We start from the raw sequence: 18,826 nt of genomic DNA on the forward strand, positions 1-18,826 counted from the left end.
TAAATTTCTATATTTTAATTTTAATAATTTTTTAAGTATTTTTTTTTGTCTTTTTGTCATAAATTTTTGAATTTCTATATTGTAATTTTAATAATTTTTTATTTTTACTATTTATTAATTTTTCTTTTTTTTTAATATTTTATAATATTATTGAAATCTTATAATTTTAATTTTTATAATTTTATCTTACTTTTTATTTTATAAGTATAATTTAGATTATTCATTTTATAATTAAATTAATTTTTTTAAAATTTTTTATGAGTTTACATAGAAAAATGTATTGGAACCCCTCGATCTTTGAGGGTACCGTAGCAACTCTCTTAAAATTAAACCCTAATTCCTAACCTCCATAACCGTGAACGTGGCACAACAGATGTGGAGGACGGGGACAACATTGGAGCGAACCTAGAGGAGGAACCCCTCCGAATTTAACGTTTTTGGGAAATTAGTATGTTCCTTCATTTATTTTATTGATGTTAAGTTAAAAAAAAAAAACAAATCAATAATATTTAAATAAGATAATGATTATAATAGTTATAATAAGCTAATCCAAATGCACTTAAAAATGTTGAACATTACAGTGATGATATTTTAGCGGATAAATATGAGGGTTGAGAGTTAGTACTACAAAGTGCAAACATTGAGGTTAGAAATAGAGAGTAACCTAAATTTTGTCTGCAACTAATAGTAATAGATCCACTCGTGGATATTTAACCATAAATAATCTAAAATAAATGTTTTCTAAAAGGAGAAAAAAGCAATATCTAACCGTGCGGTGAGAAATGAAGGTAGCATTTCTCCGTCCTATACATTAACATTCTATTCTACCCGCATGATTTTCACAATTCCTGTTTCTTCTAAGCCATCGTTTCTTGAACCATTACCGTTACATAGATAGAACATTCAAAATCTGCTCAAATATTCCGTTTGCGTTCTTCTGGTATGATCGCCATCAACCTCATTTGCAATTGCACCATGAAACCGTCTCCTAAGATTCTCATTGGATACAAGAATTCATCGTTTCTCGCGAGATGTCACCATACTCGTACTATGTCCATGTCTAACTCCACCACGTGTGGCCTCAACCTCGATCACAGCACCATGCACTGCCCCTTCCACACGCGCGAGTTTGGACGCATCATGCATGGTAGTAACCAACAAGTTTTCGGGTTACCCTCTTCGAGTTTTGGCCAATCAATGTCCCTCAGCACATCGAGAAGAACAAAACGGGGCGTGTCTGCCGTTGCTGGAGTTGACATCAACTTCAAGGCTCGTGACTTCTCGGGCTCCGTCGAAACACGTGTCAATGACAGCAACGGTGACATGGTTTACGTAAAGGGTGGCATGAATGTGAAGCCAGTAGTGGCGGAAAGTGGTGACAAAGATGAGGGTGATGTTGGGGAAGAATCTCGGTTAGAAGTTGGTGAGGAAGATGAGAAGACACAGAATTCGTGTGGTTTAGAGAATGTGGATGAGGCCAATAATGTGGAAGAGGAGACAGAAGTGGAGAAAGAGGCGTGGAAGTTGTTGCAAGAGGCACTTGTGACGTATTGTGACACCCCTGTGGGGACGGTGGCAGCAAATGATTCGACTAGCGAGCAACTTTTGAATTATGATCAGGTTTTCATTCGGGACTTCATCCCTTCTGCTCTTGCTTTCTTGCTCAAAGGAGAAAGGGAAATTGTCAAGAACTTTCTTCTTCACACCTTGCAACTCCAGGTAATATATAAGGGTCTTCTTGACCAGTGTTCTTGGGGCACTGTTAACAAACCAATAAGTAGAAAGTTTTCATTGAAAACTATAATATGGCACTGGTTAGCATTTTCCAATATATAATCTTACTCTCTAGGGTCTTGCTTGTTAAAGTTAATGTAGCGGTTTAACTTAAAATGAGAATAACTATAAAGACCAAGTGGCTAGTTTAACCTTTTTTTGGGTGTATTTCATGAAGATGTAGTTGGTTATTAGTGGTCATGGATTTATGTCATAAAATATCTTGGTTCATGTTAAAAATTCTGAATAAATCACTCTTCCTTTCTCTTTATCGATGTTTAATCTCTTGCCTTATTCTCTATTTAATTGCAAGAGTTGGGAGAAAACAGTGGACTGCTATAGCCCAGGGCAGGGCTTGATGCCTGCTAGTTTCAAAGTTAAAACCAAGGAATTTGAAGAAGGAAAGACAGAAGAAGTTTTAGATCCTGATTTTGGGGAATCAGCTATTGGTCGTGTTGCTCCTGTTGATTCAGGTTAGTGTTTTGCTGTTCTTTATGATTGCTTGAGCGTTGTAAACAATAGTCACTTCCTAGAATATTGTTTGAGTTGAGCAACATCACAAAATGACTTGTTTCTATGCTCGGTTTCGTGATAGGATTATGGTGGATCCTCCTGCTGCGGGCTTATGGGAAGATTACTGGGGACTACAGCTTGCAAGAAAGGTTGGATGTTCAAACAGGCTTGAGAATGATCCTTAACTTGTGTTTAACGGATGGATTCGATATGTTTCCTTCCCTGTTAGTAACTGATGGTTCTTGCATGATAGACAGGAGGATGGGTATTCATGGCCACCCCCTTGAGATTCAAGTGAGTGTAAATAAGCTATTTTGTATTCTTGCGTTCTATATTAGGTGCTATAAGATTTTGAATTCTTGTACCCTTGTTTTACTTCAATCAGTCGTAATTCCCCTAGTCTCCTACTTTAGTGTATCTATGTGGAATTTGAGATGAGAAACTTGGTTTCAGAATTCTGTATCTATTGCTTTTCAGTTAATCTCTCACTTGAATATGAATAATTTCTTATTATTGAATCTGAATAGGTACAATAAAATAAATAGGCAGAAAACATAATCAATCCCTAAAGTTTAGGGATTTAGATAAAACTAACTAAAGAGAAGATAAACTAGTATATCTAAACTATATCTTATAGAATTATCTTAACACTCCCCCTCAAGCTGGAGCATATATATCATATGCATCTAGCTTGTTACATATATATGTTATCCTAGGACCACGTAAAGATTTAGTAAAAATATCTGCAAGTTGATCCTTGGAGCAAACTGAGGAGGTCTTGATGATACCGGAGAGGATCTTTTCTCTGATGAAATGGCAGTCAACCTCTATATGCTTTGTTCTCTCATGAAAAACTGGATTAGAGGAGAGGTATAAAGCTGACTGGTTATCACAAACTAGTTCCATATGACCAACCTTGCAAAACTGCAACTCTTGAATTAAGAATTTTAGCCACAAGAGCTCACATGTGGTGTGAGCCATAACACGATATTCTGCTTCTGTACTTGATCGTGCAACAACACTTTGCTTTTTACTCTTCCATGAGACAAGATTACCACCCATGAAGACACAATAGCCTGATGTTGACCGCCTATCACTTGCATCACCTGCCCAATCTGCATATGAATATCCAACAATGTTTGTATGTCCTCTATCATTGTAAACAAGTCCTTTTCCTGGTGATCTTTTGATGTATCTAAGGATTCGAACAACTGCAAGCCAATGACTCTCACAGGGAGAGTTAAGAAACTGACTTACAACGCTGACAGGAAAGGATATATCAGGTCTGGTCATGGTGAGATAATTCAATTTGCCCACTAATCTCCGATATCTCCCTGGGTCAGGATAAGGCTCCCCCTGATTAGGCATAAGCTTCACATTAGGATCCATGGGAGTGTCAACTGGCTTACAATCTGTAAGTCCGGTCTCTTCTAGAATATCAAGGGCATATTTTCTCTGAGAAATAGCAATACCGGACTTTGACGGAGCGACCTCAATCCCGAGGAAATAACGTAGGGGACCTAAATCCTTAGTTTGAAAGTGTTTAAATAAGTGTTGCTTCAGTGCCTTGATGCCCTCCTGATCATCACCTGTAATCACAATATCATCTACATAAACAACAAGATAGATAAATCTATGTGTCGATGAGCGTCTAAAGAAAACAGAGTGGTCTGTCTCGCAGCGGATCATTCCAAATTCCTGTATAACTTTGCTAAACCGACCAAACCAAGCACGAGGTGATTGTTTGAGGCCATACAAGGAATTTTGTAATTTACATACAAGACCAGACCCCCCTTGAGCAACAAACCCAGGAGGTTGATCCATATAAATCTCCTCCTCCAAATCACCATGTAAGAAGGCATTTTTGATGTCTAATTGAAACAAAGGCCAATGCCTCATAGCAGCCATAGCTGAGAAGAGACGAACTGAGGCCATCTTCGCAACTCGAGAGAAGGTGTCGCTGTAATCCAAACCATATACTTGCGTGTATCCCTTAGCCACAAGACGAGCTTTCAATCTATCCACCTGTCCATCAGGGCCCACTTTAACATTAAATACCCACCGACAACCAACAACAGATTTTCCAGGCTGAGGTGGGACAAGTACCCAACTGTGATTGGAGTCTTAAGCTGTCATCTCATCAATCATTGCTTGACGCCATCCTGGATGGGTTAAGGCCTCCTGTACAGTCTTGGGAATGGTAATAGAGGAAATAGCAGAGACAAAAGCATAATAGGTAGGAGACAAACGATGATATGAAAGAAAGTTATAAATAGGATGAGGATTACAAGTAGAACGACTACCTTTACGAAGAGCAATGGGCAAGTCAACTGAGGTAGGTGGGGCCGGAGTAGGTGAGGAGACTGAAGCAGGAGTAGAATCACATGGCTCAATTGAAGAATCATTGGGAGGAACAACAGTATGTGATCGACGCTCATAAGTTATCCCAAATCGGTGTAGAGGATGGTCAGACCCTGGTAGTGCGGGAGGATCTGGTGCCTCTAAAGTAGCAGGTGTGGTAGGAGGCACACTATGATCAAAATGAGGAATAGGCAATACCTGAGAGAGGAGATCTGAGTCAACCGGAGAAACATCTGTGGCAATAAAATATGGTGTATCTTCAAAGAAAGTGACATCTGTACTGGTGTAAAATCGATGCGTAGCAGGAGAGTAACAACGATACCCCTTTTGAACACGGGAGTATCCTAAGAAAACACATTTGATGGCCCGAGCAGACAACTTAGCACGTCCTGAGAAAAGATCATGGACAAAACAGGTACAACCAAAGACACGAGGATGAACAGAATAAAGGGGATCCAATGGGTATAATAGGGAATGAGGTACTTGATCATTCAAGACAGACGATGGCATTCGATTTATTAAATACCCTGCAGTGAGGACAGCATCGGCCCACAACTTTGGGGGTGCATTGGCATTCAATAAAAGAGTACGAGCAATGTCCACAATATGTCTATGTTTTCGCTCAGCTACACCATTTTGTTGAGGTGTATGAGGGCAACTAGATTGATGTAGAATGCCATGGGAAGCCATAAATGATTTGAAGCAATCTGAAAAATATTCTTTAGCATTAACACTTCGTAAAATCCGAATTACTTTGCCAAATTGAGTTTTGATCTCCGAATAGAAACTTAGGAAAATATTGAATAACTCAGAACGATTTTTCATTAAAAATATCCAAGTACATCTAGAAAAATCATCAATAAAGGTGACGTAATACCTATGTCCCAAAAGAGAAGGAACGCGACTAGGACCCCAAACATCAGAATGAATAACATCAAAAGGAGACATAGCTCGACTATTAATACTATTAGGAAAAGAAGCTCTAACATGCTTCCCTAATTGACACGACTCACACTCTAAGGACTCCAACCGTGAGAGATGAGGTACCATTTTCTTTAATTTATTCAAGCTTGGATGACCCAGGCGACGATGAATTAAACCAGGAGACTCAATAGATGCACATATGGTAGAGGTAGAAGGCTGAAGGTAGTAGAGACCATGTGATTCAGATCCGGCTCCAATCGTCTGTCCCGTACTCCGGTCCTGTATCAAGAAAGAATCAGAAGTGAAGGTTATGACACAGTTTAGTGACCGAGTCAACTTACTTATAGAAATTAAATTAAAGGGACATCCAGGAACTAGTAAAACAGATTTTAATGGTAGTGATGGGAGAGGTGATATTTGACCAATACCAGTGGCTTGGACTTTTGACCCATCTGCAAGAGTGATATGGTGTGGAGTTCTAGGTGATGATAGGTTAGGGAAAAGGGAGACATTACCAGTTAGGTGATCAGAAGCACCGGAGTCCAAAACCCAAGGTCCAATAGACGTAGAATGAGAGAGACAGACTGTAGAATTACCAGTATGAGCAACAGTGATGGAAGAAGAGGCCTGTTTAGTTGCCTTGAATTGAAGATACTCTTGGTAATCATCGGTAGATAATGTGATTGGATGATTGCCCTCCGGTTCAATCTTGAGCTCTGGAGCTGAAGTTGGAGATTGAGCCACATTAGCTGTCTTGCTTGGAAAGCCATGCAAGGAATAACACCTATCTCGTGTATGTCCATCTCTCTGACAGTAGGTACAATGGAGGTTTCCTCTACCCCCTTTACCGCGACCACGACCTCGACCACGCCCTCGACTTCCACGGTCAGCTGTGCTAGAGATAAAAACAGAGGACTCAGATTCTGTGTGAGGATCTGCCTCTGGTGAAGGGACCCGAATCAATCGATCTATGAGTTCTTCTACTGTAGGAATGACAGGATTTGTCAAGATTTGATCTCGAACAGATCCGTAATCTTTGTGGAGTCCTTGAAGGATAAACACCATGAACATATTATCAAGTTTGTTTATTATTTGTTGAGGATCATCACTAACCAACATTAGCTTGAGCTCATCAATAGTGGATTGAGCACGATTCAAATACGTTGGCAAATCATTATCAACCATACGAAGAGTTGCCAGACCATGAACAGACTCGTATATTCTTTGGATATCATTGGCATAGACATTTCGAGCCTTCTTCCAAATATCATAGCATGTATTGTACGGACGAAAATGCACCATTAATTTAGGCTCAATGGACTGCCACAATAGAGATACAAGTTTATAATCTGTCCATTGCCATTCATCTCTCACCTCTTTATCAACTTCAGACGCCCTTTTAGTAAGATGATCATAAAGACCCTGACCTAAAAACCACATTTCAACCGCAGTGGACCAATCCAAATAATTTTTACCATTAAGCTTTTCAGATGTAATAGTAGGTGATCCAGAAAAGGCAAAGGAGACCAGCCCTCTTTTGGAAGATTCAATTTTTGGGTTCTCCTTGGGAATCTCTGCCATGAGGAGAAAAAGAAGAAAAACACCAAACAATCAACCACGAACAGAAACCAAACAGCCACAGAACTTCAAGACAACAACCAAACAACACCAAACAACCACGAAACTCCGAGGCCGCAACCAAACGACCTCCAACAGACCACCTAGAGTGTGACCCACTACCTGAAAAGGGTCAAAACGAGAAGAGGGAGGGCCGACGAGTCCAACGGAAGAAACCGCGTCGCAAACGGAGGCTGGTAGGGCGGCGCGTGAAGCCCACGCGCTGGCGAGCTTCCTCAACGAGAACCGCGCGTGGGAGCGCGTGAGGCGGCGGATGACGGTGGATCGCGACGGAGAGGCCGATCGGCGACCTCTGAGTGTGCAGGCGGTGTCAACTCCGGCAGTTGCAGACAAAATTCGAAAACCCTAGAAACCCTAAATGTTGGCGGCTGGATTAGGGTTCCTGGACCAGAGTGCTCTGGTACCAACTTGAATATGAATAATTTCTTATTATTGAATCTGAATAGGTACAATAAAATAAATAGGCAGAAAACATAATCAATCCCTAAAGTTTAGGGATTTAGATAAAACTAACTAAAGAGAAGATAAACTAGTATATCTAAACTATATCTTATAGAATTATCTTAACACTCTCATTTTGGTTGAATTTACATATGTTAAGTTTTTCTTTGCAGGCTTTATTTTACTCGGCTCTTCGCTCCGCACGTGAGATGGTTGTTGAAGATGAAAGTTCCAAGAAACTAGTTGGAGAAATTAACAACAGACTGAGTGCACTATCATTCCACATTAGAGAATACTATTGGGTGGATATGCGAAAGATAAATGAGATATACAGGTACAAAACAGAAGAGTACTCATTGGATGCCACAAACAAGTTCAACATCTATCCAGAACAAATTCCTTTGTGGCTAATGGATTGGATTCCAGAAGAAGGAGGATATCTGATAGGGAATCTGCAGCCAGCTCACATGGATTTCAGGTTTTTCATGCTTGGAAATCTTTGGTCTGTTGTTTCCTCTTTGGGCACCCCAAGGCAGAATAATGCTATTTTGAATCTGATTGAAGCAAAATGGGAAGATCTCGTTGGCCAAATGCCTCTTAAGATATGTTATCCTGCCTTGGAGGATGAAGAATGGCGATTAATTACAGGCTGTGACCCAAAGAATACGTATAAATTCTTCCTTTCATATTTATTTTAGTTGTTTTGCATGTATGAGTTCTTTCCTTCATTTTCTCTTCATAAAAAAAGTACTTGAAGAATGTAGCGTTTAGTTATTTAGTGTTTGTCTTCATAATTGCTTCTACGGTGTACATATTATGTCTTTACCTAAAACCCCATGCTTAATTTGTGCAGCCCTTGGTCATATCACAATGGTGGCTCTTGGCCAACCCTTCTGTGGCAGGTAAATTCATTTTCCTTATTGAAAATATTTGTCTTTTGAGGAAACTAGAGAAAATGTTGTTGTCCAATGTCCATATTCACAACTAAACTTTGCTTCAATATTGATGTGTTGTTTTCTAATGCATCATTGTTTTCAGTTCACACTTGCATGCATGAAAATGGAGAGAACCGAACTAGCCGAGAAAGCAGTTGCTTTGGCTGAGAAAAGGCTGCCAGAAGATTCTTGGCCCGAATATTATGACACACGCTCAGCAAGATTTATTGGCAAACAAGCTCGGCTCTATCAAACATGGACTTTAGCAGGGTTCCTTGCATCTAAGATGCTTTTGAAGAATCCTAAACTGGCTTCCTTGTTATGCTGGGAAGAGGACTTTGAGATTCTTGAGACATGTGTTTGTTTACTTAATAAGAGTGGCAGGATCAAATGCTCCCGTGATGCTGCAAAGTCTCAGATTCTCGTGTGACGAGAGGCTCTCCTGTGCTGTACAGTCAAAGGTTTAGGCCTTAGGATATGGTTTGAGTTTGATAGGAAACAGTAAAAATCACATTGGAAAAACAATATCTTTCATATTGTTGTGACTATCATAAATAAGGTTTTCTCACTCATTTGTATATATGCAAACATGTACAAATTGAATTTTCATAATAGAGTGCTCCTCGGAAGCATTGTTATCTTTATTTACTGTTTATTCTCATTGCCAACTTCTGAAAGGGCCAAGTCTTTCAAAATGAAGTTTAGATTCCAAGGAAAACATCTTACCATGTTTCAACCTTTAGCAGCTAATGTTTTCAGGAAATAATGTATATCCCAACCAACAGAACACACAAGCAAACATAAAAAGAGGAGAAACATGGAGAGTATCCAAATGAAAGAATCTTCCTTCTCTTCCAAGCAAGCCAGTTATGTTAAATAAGTAAATAAAATTGATCACCCCTTATTTTCTGTCTACATTATTCAATTAACAGTGTATGTAACCTTAAAGTGATCTAGATAGCAATGCTGTATAAAACCGAGTTTCCAAAATTCAGAGAAGTCCTCTTCTTCTCTTGTAGTCACTTATGGTTAATGTGAGAGCATGCCTACTACCATCATTCTCAGGGACCCTGCACCCTACTGTTGCTTCTATTTTTTGTTTCCTTGCCAGAAACCCATTTTTGAGTCCCTGTGGTCCACCAAAACTCTTAAGTTCAGATAAAGAAATTGGCAAGTCAAAATCATGCAGCATATTTGATTCTGTTCCACCATCAACAGGAGCATTGGTATCAGTCAACTTCCCTGCATTAGCAGCAGCTTGCAATGCCAATTTAGTGACTTCAACACCAACCTTTGGTGTAACACCTTTTTCTTCCTCCTTACCAACTTCACCATCCTTTTCTTCTTCCTTATCATCAGTCTTCTCAGCATCTTTCCCATAATAATTCCTCGACCTCGTCCACCTCCTCGAAAAGGGATCATAGCCTGCCTCTCCAGCTTTCAAATTCAACTGTTTATGTTCAGACAAGTTCTTGAAGTTCTCAACCTTGTTCCTCCTGTTCATCTCAGCAAGCCTCAAAGCCTTAGCATCATTCTCCCGGCTCTTACGAGATGCTTCCAATTCCACTAGCTTTGTGAAGATCCTATTGATTTCTGCCTCGTCATTCTTACTTTTTGCCAACTCCAACAGGTTCTTCAAACGATCCTTCTCCACTGCAATGTTCAGTGGCCTAGAAGGGGCAGATTTTTTCTCCTCTAGCATCTGCTTCACTGTGGCAGCCGAATAAACATACGTGCTTGTTCTTCTTATGGCGTCTTTCTTCTCCAACACACTCATCTTACTTGGCATCTGGCTGCAAGTTCTCTCAACTTCTCTAACCCACTGTCTGAACTCTTTCTCCAATGGTGCAGAATCTGAAACCACAGCCACCTGAAACTTTTTAGCAGAATTCTCACTGCCCCACACACAAACTAGATACTTGTGAGTAACTCTATTCTCTACCTTGTAATGCTTATTTGGGTCACCCCCATCAACTCTCTGCACAATGCAAAGCCTATAGACAGGTCCACTCTCAGACTTTCCTATGCCAATTCTCACAAAACAGCCAACAATTAACTCCTCAAAAAATGGTTCATTCAACCACTTCACAAGCTTTGACCTCCTAATTGTAATTTCCCTTATGTTTTCAAATGTTGGCATCTCTGATTCATGCATGTTCTTGTCATCATCACTGTCCCCCAATCCACCATCATCAGATGAGTCTCTTTCACTGTCAGAACGAATTACACTCTCACTCTGGCTAGAGCTACTTGAACTTGCTGTGATTCCGGGTTTCTGCTTGCTAATTGAGCCTGAAGCATTTCCTGATTTATCATGAGGGTCTAAGATTTGTTGCTTCATCCTTTTTGCACGCAATTCGCTTAGCACATCTCCCTTGGAAGCTGTCCTCTCAGCATGTCTAGCTGAGGAACGAACCTTACTAGATGATGGATGATGAGATGATTGTGCAGCAGTCTTTGCACTTTTGTTTTCCCTCTTCTTTCTCATTTTCTCTTTGAACTCCTTTTCACATTTCTTAGTTGCTCTATCAGTTAAAATCATCTCTCTTTCAAGTTCTGTCATCTTTGCGAGGTTCTGCCTGTCATCATCGTCCTTGTAGAGATCACTGCCAACATCAGATTCTTCACTGCTGCCACCATCTCTATCAGGAACTCCATCCTCCATGTCACCCCCGCCTTGCTCTTTCCGAACACTGTTACTACTACTACCTCTTCTGCTGAGGTCCAACCTCTTCTTCAGCGGAACATGTGATGCATACCTCTGTGGCCTCTTGCCTGCACCCTCATCAGAGTCTTCCTCCCTCGAATCACTTCCACCATCGGAGAATGCTGCACCCTCACGTTTCGCCTTTGAGTTCCGACCCTTGTGCCTCTTTCTCACTGGAGAACTAGTCCTTCCAGCTGCCTCAAGAAGCATGTTTTCCAAGTCTGCCATCTTCTCTTCTGTGCTGATATGCACTCCCAAGTTATATTATCAACACTCTAATTGAGTAAGACCACAAAAGTCACTGCATTACACAAACATAAGATTTTATCATAAGGTCATAAGCAGAGTTTTTCTTAACCAATAAGAAAGATTACAATGACAATAACAAAGTTCCAAACTGGTGCATAGTACTCTCAACTCCAACTTAGTGGTTTATATATGCTATGCATGAGTTAAATAATTTCTCAAGTGTCTACATAAAATAAACCGAATAAAAACAGAGATTAATGTACTAAATTTAGACTTTCTGGGGGTACTAGCATTGAAGTGGTTCATCTTTAGTAGTTACCATATGTAATGTAACTCTTGCATTCATTCAGAGATATAAAAAATAGTAATGAAATCGATATGATAAGACAGAAAAGATAAACGAAAAATGAAGGACACCTGAGTGAGGCAAATGTGCAAGGGAACAAGAAGATGAGGAAGGGCTGTAGCAACAACTGGTCGTGGTTGTAGAAATTATGTAATATATAATTCAGCAAGCGTTTGAGAGGTCCTCCTGAGATCACTGGATGCCTTTCGTGTGTTTTAGTCTTCTACTGAAATTTATGTACGATATTTTTGTAATTAAAAATATTGTTTATTAGAACTCCCGGTTTATAGAAACTAACTCCTATAAATACGTATACGATGCTTGACTTCTTCAATCTTAAAAACTTTGGTTACACACGTTATTATTATCGTATAAGTAAAATATGTAACATATATTGTTAGCATGCATTGTTTCTGAAATGTTATTCTGCACATTTTTACGTCTCAATAGCGTTGCATCGTCTGCCATTGAACAGGTGCACCTATTATCGATATATAAATAATATAGGACGTATTTAAGAATCCAAAATATTGGCTCACAAGTTCCTGTAGATAAACAGATAGAATGAGATTTATTAGATAGATTTTATATTATAAATTTTTAACAATATGTAATGCTGCATTGGCGAAACTGAAGTTCTTTTATTGTTGCTTATCTAGCTTCATGGTGAAATTGTTCATGCAAGGAAGCCCGAAAGAACTTGGCATTATGCCATTATCCAATTCATACAAGAGATACATTTGGAATACCGAGTGCTAGAGTTAGGGATTAAATAAAAAACAAAACTGCTACGTAGATATTTGCAGGTAAAATATGCTATAAATTTTAAATAGATATTCATTTAATAACAAAGCATAAATGAATAGTAAGGTATTTGTATTTCATACATTTTAAAAATATTAAAATTATTTTTAATTATATATAAAATAAGTTAGTTTAATTTATTTTTATAATAAATATGTGGTATGATTATTTATTTTTACAATAAATATGTGTCATATTATTTATTTTTAGTATAAATATATATACAAAATTATTTTTATAAATATATTTTTTAAAATTATTTATTTAGTTTTGTACTATCCGTATCGCGTAGCCGAGCTCCGAGCTCGGTACCACAACGCAAGCCGACCTCGGACGCGCACCGCGTGACGTCAGCTCGGCACTTAAGTAGATCATAATCGGTCTCAAGGGATCTCGCTCCAGACGAGATCCTCTATCTAATCTTATCATATCTTATTTCAGGCCCAAGGCCCAAAACAACCCTAATCCACACTAAGGTACGTGCATTACTTATACAAGATTGATACTCCCACTAACACTAACTTTAGCATCGGAGTCTCTTTTGCAGGTACCACCCCCATCTTGGAGCATCAAGCGTACCAGCGAAGGAGGCTCACCGATCTTACCTGGCGGATCAGCTCTACAGCAGATTTCCAGTAAGAACATTTGGCATCCACTGTGGGGCCGATCAAGACAGCTCTTATTGGCCACGCTTATGGTTTTCACCAGAAGCCATAGCAGACGCGTAACAGACAACCTAGTTCACACAACTAACATGGATAACGAAGCAACATTGAGACAACTGATCGAGCAGGTTGAACAGATGCGGCAGCAACACGCTGCAGATCTACAAAATATGCGTGCCCAGCACGAAACTGACCTAGCGGCTCTGCGCGCTTAAAACAAGAGGATTCGCGCTCAACCCCAGTAGCGATATCCTGATCATCCCTCCGGCTCTCAACCCAACCCCGGCGTAACAGTGCGAACCGAGGTAAACCAGGAGGCAGGATCACCTCCCCCACAGGGAGTGATCAGCACAATTGCGGGAGGCTTCGCAGGAGGGGGAGCCAGCAGCTCGGCCTGGAAAAAACACCTGCGCAACGTCAACCGCGTACACTTCACCACCCCTGTTTCGCACCAAAGCCCGCCGATGATCACTTTCACCGATGACGACTATGTCGGGATCAATCCCAACCAGGACGATCCCATGGTCATAGCCGTGGCGCTAGCCAATTGGGAGGTTCACAAGACTTTGGTCGACCAAGGGAGCTCGGCCGAAATCCTATATTGGCCAACATTCCTCAGGTTAGACGTCCCCCACTCTCTCATACAACCTCACACAGAACCCCTAGTCGGTTTTGCAGGAAGGAGCGTTTACACTCGGGGATACGTGGACCTGCTGACAACCTTTGGGGTACCCCCGGATACAAGGAGAATCATGGTTCGATACCTTCTCATGGAGGTCAACACCTCCTATAACATCATCATCGGGAGACTGTTAAGTCTCAATTTTACCTCTTTTTGGATGAGACTTATTAAACAAATTCCACTCATCCTCTGAACCATTGCAATATAATTGTTCTCTTTTTGGTTCATTTTGTGTGCAGATATAACTAACCCAAATTTAGCTAACAATACCTTAATACACCTCATTTTTTGTGCAGGTATTGAGCTAGAGAATTGAGGATTGAAGATTCTTAGGATTGGAAATCCAAGAGGCTAAGGAGCAGAGAAGAGGTTTTGCGCCGGGCTCAAAATGACCCGCGCCGGGCGAGATAAACAGAGTACCCACCTCTAGAAGCCATCGCGCCGGGCGCAATTAGAATGGCACCGGGCTTGTCATAGAAGGCAGAGAGTATTTGGAAGGTCATGCGTCGGGCGCTAAGACTTATGTGTCGGGCGCGTAAACCCTAATCTGACTCCCCAAGCTCGTATTTGAAGCCATTTTCGGGGGAGAAACCCTTATTCACACATTGGGCGCCTCCAGGAGCTGCGGAAGGGATTCCCAGGGCTTGGGATCGTTCGTGTGCGGATCTTTCCTTCGGTTCTTCATTTCCTCTTCCATCTCTATTTTTGTTTTGCCCTCATTGTCTTGAGTGGTTTTACCCATTTTTTGTGGGGTTAGATGTAACCAACGAATTCTATTGTAATCCTTACGTTTTCTATGATATATATATATATGTTGTTCATTCATTGTTGTGTTTGTTTCTATTCTTAATGCTTGCTTTGGATTGATCACCCTTTGCATGATTTAAGGTTCCATTGAGTATTGGGAAATACCATTGAAACTAGTTCTGAAACATATGCTTAGTGGTGATTGTATCTAGGGATAGAGCTTGACCCATTAGTAGTCTTAAACCCTAGCCCGTAATGCGGGTGTAGATATTGGGTACTCAAGGGATTGATATTCAATATCCGCACCTAGGCTCTTTCTCTAAGGGATTAGGTTTGAGTAAACTTATGGGTTGACTAAGCAATGTATGTAACAAGAGATTAAGGATACATTAGTGTTACGTTTGGTGAAATCTGACCCCCACAACCTCACAATACCACTATATCATTTCTAACCTTTTCCACTCTCAAACAAATATTTTTATAGCTTTCATTCCAATAGTCATGATCTTTAATTCACATTCACATGACAAACTACAAATTGGAATTATTCTTTAGTCACGAATAGTCAATAAATACTTATTTTACCTTCTAATCCCTGTGGATATGATATTTTTACTACTTGAACGGCCGGTATACTTGTCGTGTTTGAGACCGTTGATAGAATTAAACGAATTTACAAATATTAACAAAAGTGTTTCAACGGAATTCTCAACAAGTTTTTGGCGCCGTTGCCGGGGATTAGCAAGGCAATTTAGTATTTATAGCTATTTGTGATTTAATCCTTTATTGTTTTGTTATTTTTTTATGTTAGCAATGAATTGTTGGAGCTAACCTATGTACTCTAGTCTTCAGCTTTCTCTTGTATGCAAGGTACTGTTCAAATTAGACTGACCAATCCTTCTGAGCCTTTGTTGAGCAATCATGAGGTTGCACACGGGGCAAAGGGGAACAAGAGCAACAGGAGGAGAAGGAGAATCAGAGCACTTCAAGTTGGTCACTGTCAGGCTCGGGACAGTAAACAAGCGCTTCCTGGGAGGCAACCCAGAGATCTGAACTCTAGTGCATATGTTTTTCAATTGCTTTAGTGTTTTAACTTTTATTGTGATTGTGTTATAATTGTATGCTATACTTGTTTTTGGGACTTGTTTTGTGATTGTTTATGTTCTGTGATATGTATGTTGTATTGTATTATATGTGTTTTGTGTTAGGTATTAATTGTGTAACTCTTGCTTGAGTGGGTTAATATAGATTAGAATATGTTAAGAGTATGAGGAGTGGAAAATCTAGGTGAAAGCTTCACAGAGTTAACCACGCCGGGCGCGATCTAGCCACGCCCAGCGCACCTAGAGTAAATGGGCCTCTGCCAAGACCCACGCGGGGCGCAATTTCTATTGCGCCCGGCCCAGCCTTCATTTGAGCCCCTGGAACGACCAAGCCCAGCGCATTTATTGGCGCGCCGGTCGCATTAACTACTGGAAGGTCTGAGCCTTAAATATGTCGGGCGCGAATCTGCCCAAGCCCGGCGCATTCAATGCTTGCACGTTGTAACCCTAACTGCGCCAGGCGCGAAACGGCAGAGCCCGGCGCCACACCAAATGAGGGCAACTTTTGGAATTCTACTGATATTGAGCCCGGTTGTGTGAAAAACCGCAAGTGTACGGTTGTCGTCAAGTAATAAATATCGAATCACAGGGACTACGTGTTTGACCTAGAATTACTAGTATTTTAATTTGAATTTTAAAACAGATGGAATTTCTGTTTTGAGATGATAAGATCATATTTGAAGGTAAAAGAGATAGTAATGCAATTAATGAATAAGATAAAACTTTAAGATAAGATAAGGAGATTTCCGGGAATCTAGGGTTCGCACAAAGAGTTCCAACATTATTGAATTATTATTTTCATTAATTAATTCTATTCCATCTTGAAGGTAGTCTTAACCTAATTTAATCCTTGCACCTTCTCAGGCTACGAGGACGTGTTTAATTAAAATTAATCCCTACTCTCGTGGTAATTGCGTTCAATTAAACCCGTTAAGATCTTTGTTAATCTATTGCTCCTCGAAAGCTTAAATCTACTCTCGTGATTTAACACTCAAGTCTATTCCTTTAGGTTCCGATAATTAGGTTCTCCTCTCAGTTCATCCCTAATTATCTATGATTATGAAAATTAAGATTAATTGTTTATCATAATTATAATCAAGTTCTCCTCTCAGTTCATCCTTAATTAATGTTATTATGAAAACAATAATATTAAAGTTCATATATAAAATATAAAAGAACAGATCAAGAATTGGAATAAAATTAAGAAACTGAATAATGCATTAATAAAGAGGTTCTCAGAGGCTAAGCCCTGATCCCAGAAAAAGGGATACTACTCACAGGAGTTCATAGTAGTTCTCCAAGAAGAAAAGAATAAAAGAAAAGTAAACCTTAGAGTCGATGGCACAGGCGCCCAACCTTCTCCAAGTGTCGAAAACTAAAAGACTGTCTCCGGAAAACAACCCCGTTCTAGGCTAACCTAATCTAATTTATAACCTAAAAGGGTAAAAAGGTAAAACTACCAAGATAAAAATTACAAAGATAAAATAAAAAAATAAAAACATAAAACTTAAACAGCTGGGACGCGAAGTGAATCACGGCCGTGACTGAGAATCACGACCGTGATCTTCTCTGGAGCACATCTATGAAGGGTCAGTGGCGTTCACGGGTGTGATTGGGAATCACGACCGTGATTTTCTCTGGTGAATCACGGGCGTGATTTAGAATCACGGCCGTGATTGTCCCTGGTGAATCACGGGCGTGATTTAGAATTGTCGCCACCCGGCCCGAAACGGGGCTTTCGGCATTCGCGAAGGATGGTTGGACTCGTTTATTTGTTTAAAAATGTGGATTGCTAGAATGACTTATTCTCAAACTGAGACCTCGTCAAACGAGCAATTTTATTAAAAGGCTCACTAATCCATATTAATCCCAAGCGGGACCCTCCATGGATTAGTGGTTTTCGTAAAAGGAGGGTTCGTGGAGTCGCCACCAATGTTTTACTCAAAACATTGGAAAAAGGGATAAGGCAATTGATTTTATAAATCAACTTTGGCCATTACAACCAGAGTTGGGTAAGGGAGTCGGTTACGCGTGGGGAAGGTGTTAGCACCCCACAGCGCCCCTTTCGGGTTCCCTATGACAGATTATTTTCTAAGATAACAGCGTAAAATTACTAAATTACCCCCTTTATTATGAACGATTAAGAATTAAATATCTACATGATGACTTATTAAATTATGCAACAAACAGAAAGCGGTAAAAGGAAGGATTGAAGGGAAACCTCTTGAAGCGTGCTTTTATATATTGCAAAAAATGAACTGGGAAGCGTTTTGGCGTTCCCTCGCTCTACAAGCCCGCTTCTCGCTCTCCTAGAACAAAATTTTTACTAAGGGAATCAAAAAGATTTCCCCTCGACTAGGTTCGATCCTCAAGCAAAATGGCTCGGGGCTCAAGAACTTCGTCGGATCAACTCTCCGAGTGATTTCTAGGGCAGAACACTGCTCAAAAACCCCAGAATACTCAAGGAGAGGGTTGAAACTATCTGAAAAAGTGTGGAATGACGTCCAATTGACGTCATATTTATAGGGAATAGGCGCAATACGGCCTACAGGGGCAATACGGCCGTATTGAAATTTTTGAACTTCAATACGGTCGTATTGAAGTTCAGAAATTTCAATACGCCCGTATTGAGTTCGCTGCGGTTGTATTGAAGTGTCAATACGGTCGTATTGACTTCAGTACGACCGTATTGAAGTGCCAATACGGTCGTATTGACTTCAGTACGGCCGTATTGGGCTTTTTCCCTCCACTTCCTTATTTTGAGCTATTCTAAGACCTCTAGACCTACAGAGAACCCTCCTAGGGCCTTCGAGGAGTCCTTCTGGCTGATTATCCTTCAGTCTTCGAGAGTCTTCAAGCTTTATTTCCGACCCGGACAATTTTAGGGGTCTACAGCTGCCCCCCCTTTACTTAGTCGGACGGCCTTTTGGTGTATCGG

At 40.2% G+C, this 18,826-nt stretch overlaps 2 protein-coding genes across 2 annotated transcripts; one reads left to right on the forward strand and one right to left on the reverse strand.

Annotated features, from left to right (window-relative positions):
* The first annotated feature begins 779 nt into the window (after window positions 1-779).
* Window positions 780-9,229, forward strand: LOC109796443 (alkaline/neutral invertase A, mitochondrial). The gene is made up of 6 exons (XM_020356119.3): window positions 780-1,719; window positions 2,087-2,246; window positions 2,369-2,580; window positions 7,824-8,317; window positions 8,504-8,552; window positions 8,689-9,229. The coding sequence occupies exons 1-6, from the start codon at window positions 943-945 to the stop codon at window positions 9,013-9,015; spliced, it is 2,019 nt and encodes a 672-aa protein (XP_020211708.2). The 5' UTR covers window positions 780-942; the 3' UTR covers window positions 9,016-9,229.
* A 189-nt stretch (window positions 9,230-9,418) lies between these two features.
* On the reverse strand, window positions 9,419-12,801 carry LOC109796003 (protein RTF1 homolog). Its single transcript, XM_020355598.3, has 2 exons — window positions 11,959-12,801; window positions 9,419-11,593 (listed from the first exon to the last, which is right to left on the reverse strand). Exon 2 carries the CDS (start codon window positions 11,518-11,520, stop codon window positions 9,577-9,579), a length of 1,944 nt encoding a protein of 647 aa, XP_020211187.1. The 5' UTR covers window positions 11,521-11,593; window positions 11,959-12,801; the 3' UTR covers window positions 9,419-9,576.
* Window positions 12,802-18,826: the final 6,025 nt, after the last annotated feature.

The sequence above is a fragment of the Cajanus cajan genome, chromosome 6 (assembly GCF_000230855.2).
Source record: "Cajanus cajan strain Asha chromosome 6, NIPB_CcT2T_4, whole genome shotgun sequence".
NCBI classification, from domain to species: Eukaryota; Viridiplantae; Streptophyta; class Magnoliopsida; order Fabales; family Fabaceae; genus Cajanus; species Cajanus cajan.

What these genes read in the sequence shown, in the direction of transcription:
- LOC109796443 (XM_020356119.3), top strand. Translation starts at nt 943, where the DNA reads ATGATCGCCATCAACCTCATTTGCAATTGCACCATGAAACCGTCTCCT. An exon ending in GCCACCCCCTTGAGATTCAA is followed by an intron (nt 2,581 to 7,823) that starts GTGAGTGTAAAT and finishes TTTTCTTTGCAG; the next exon opens with GCTTTATTTTACTCGGCTCT. An exon ending in GGCTGTGACCCAAAGAATAC is followed by an intron (nt 8,318 to 8,503) that starts GTATAAATTCTT and finishes TAATTTGTGCAG; the next exon opens with CCCTTGGTCATATCACAATG.
- LOC109796003 (XM_020355598.3), bottom strand. Translation starts at nt 11,520, where the DNA reads ATGGCAGACTTGGAAAACATGCTTCTTGAGGCAGCTGGAAGGACTAGT.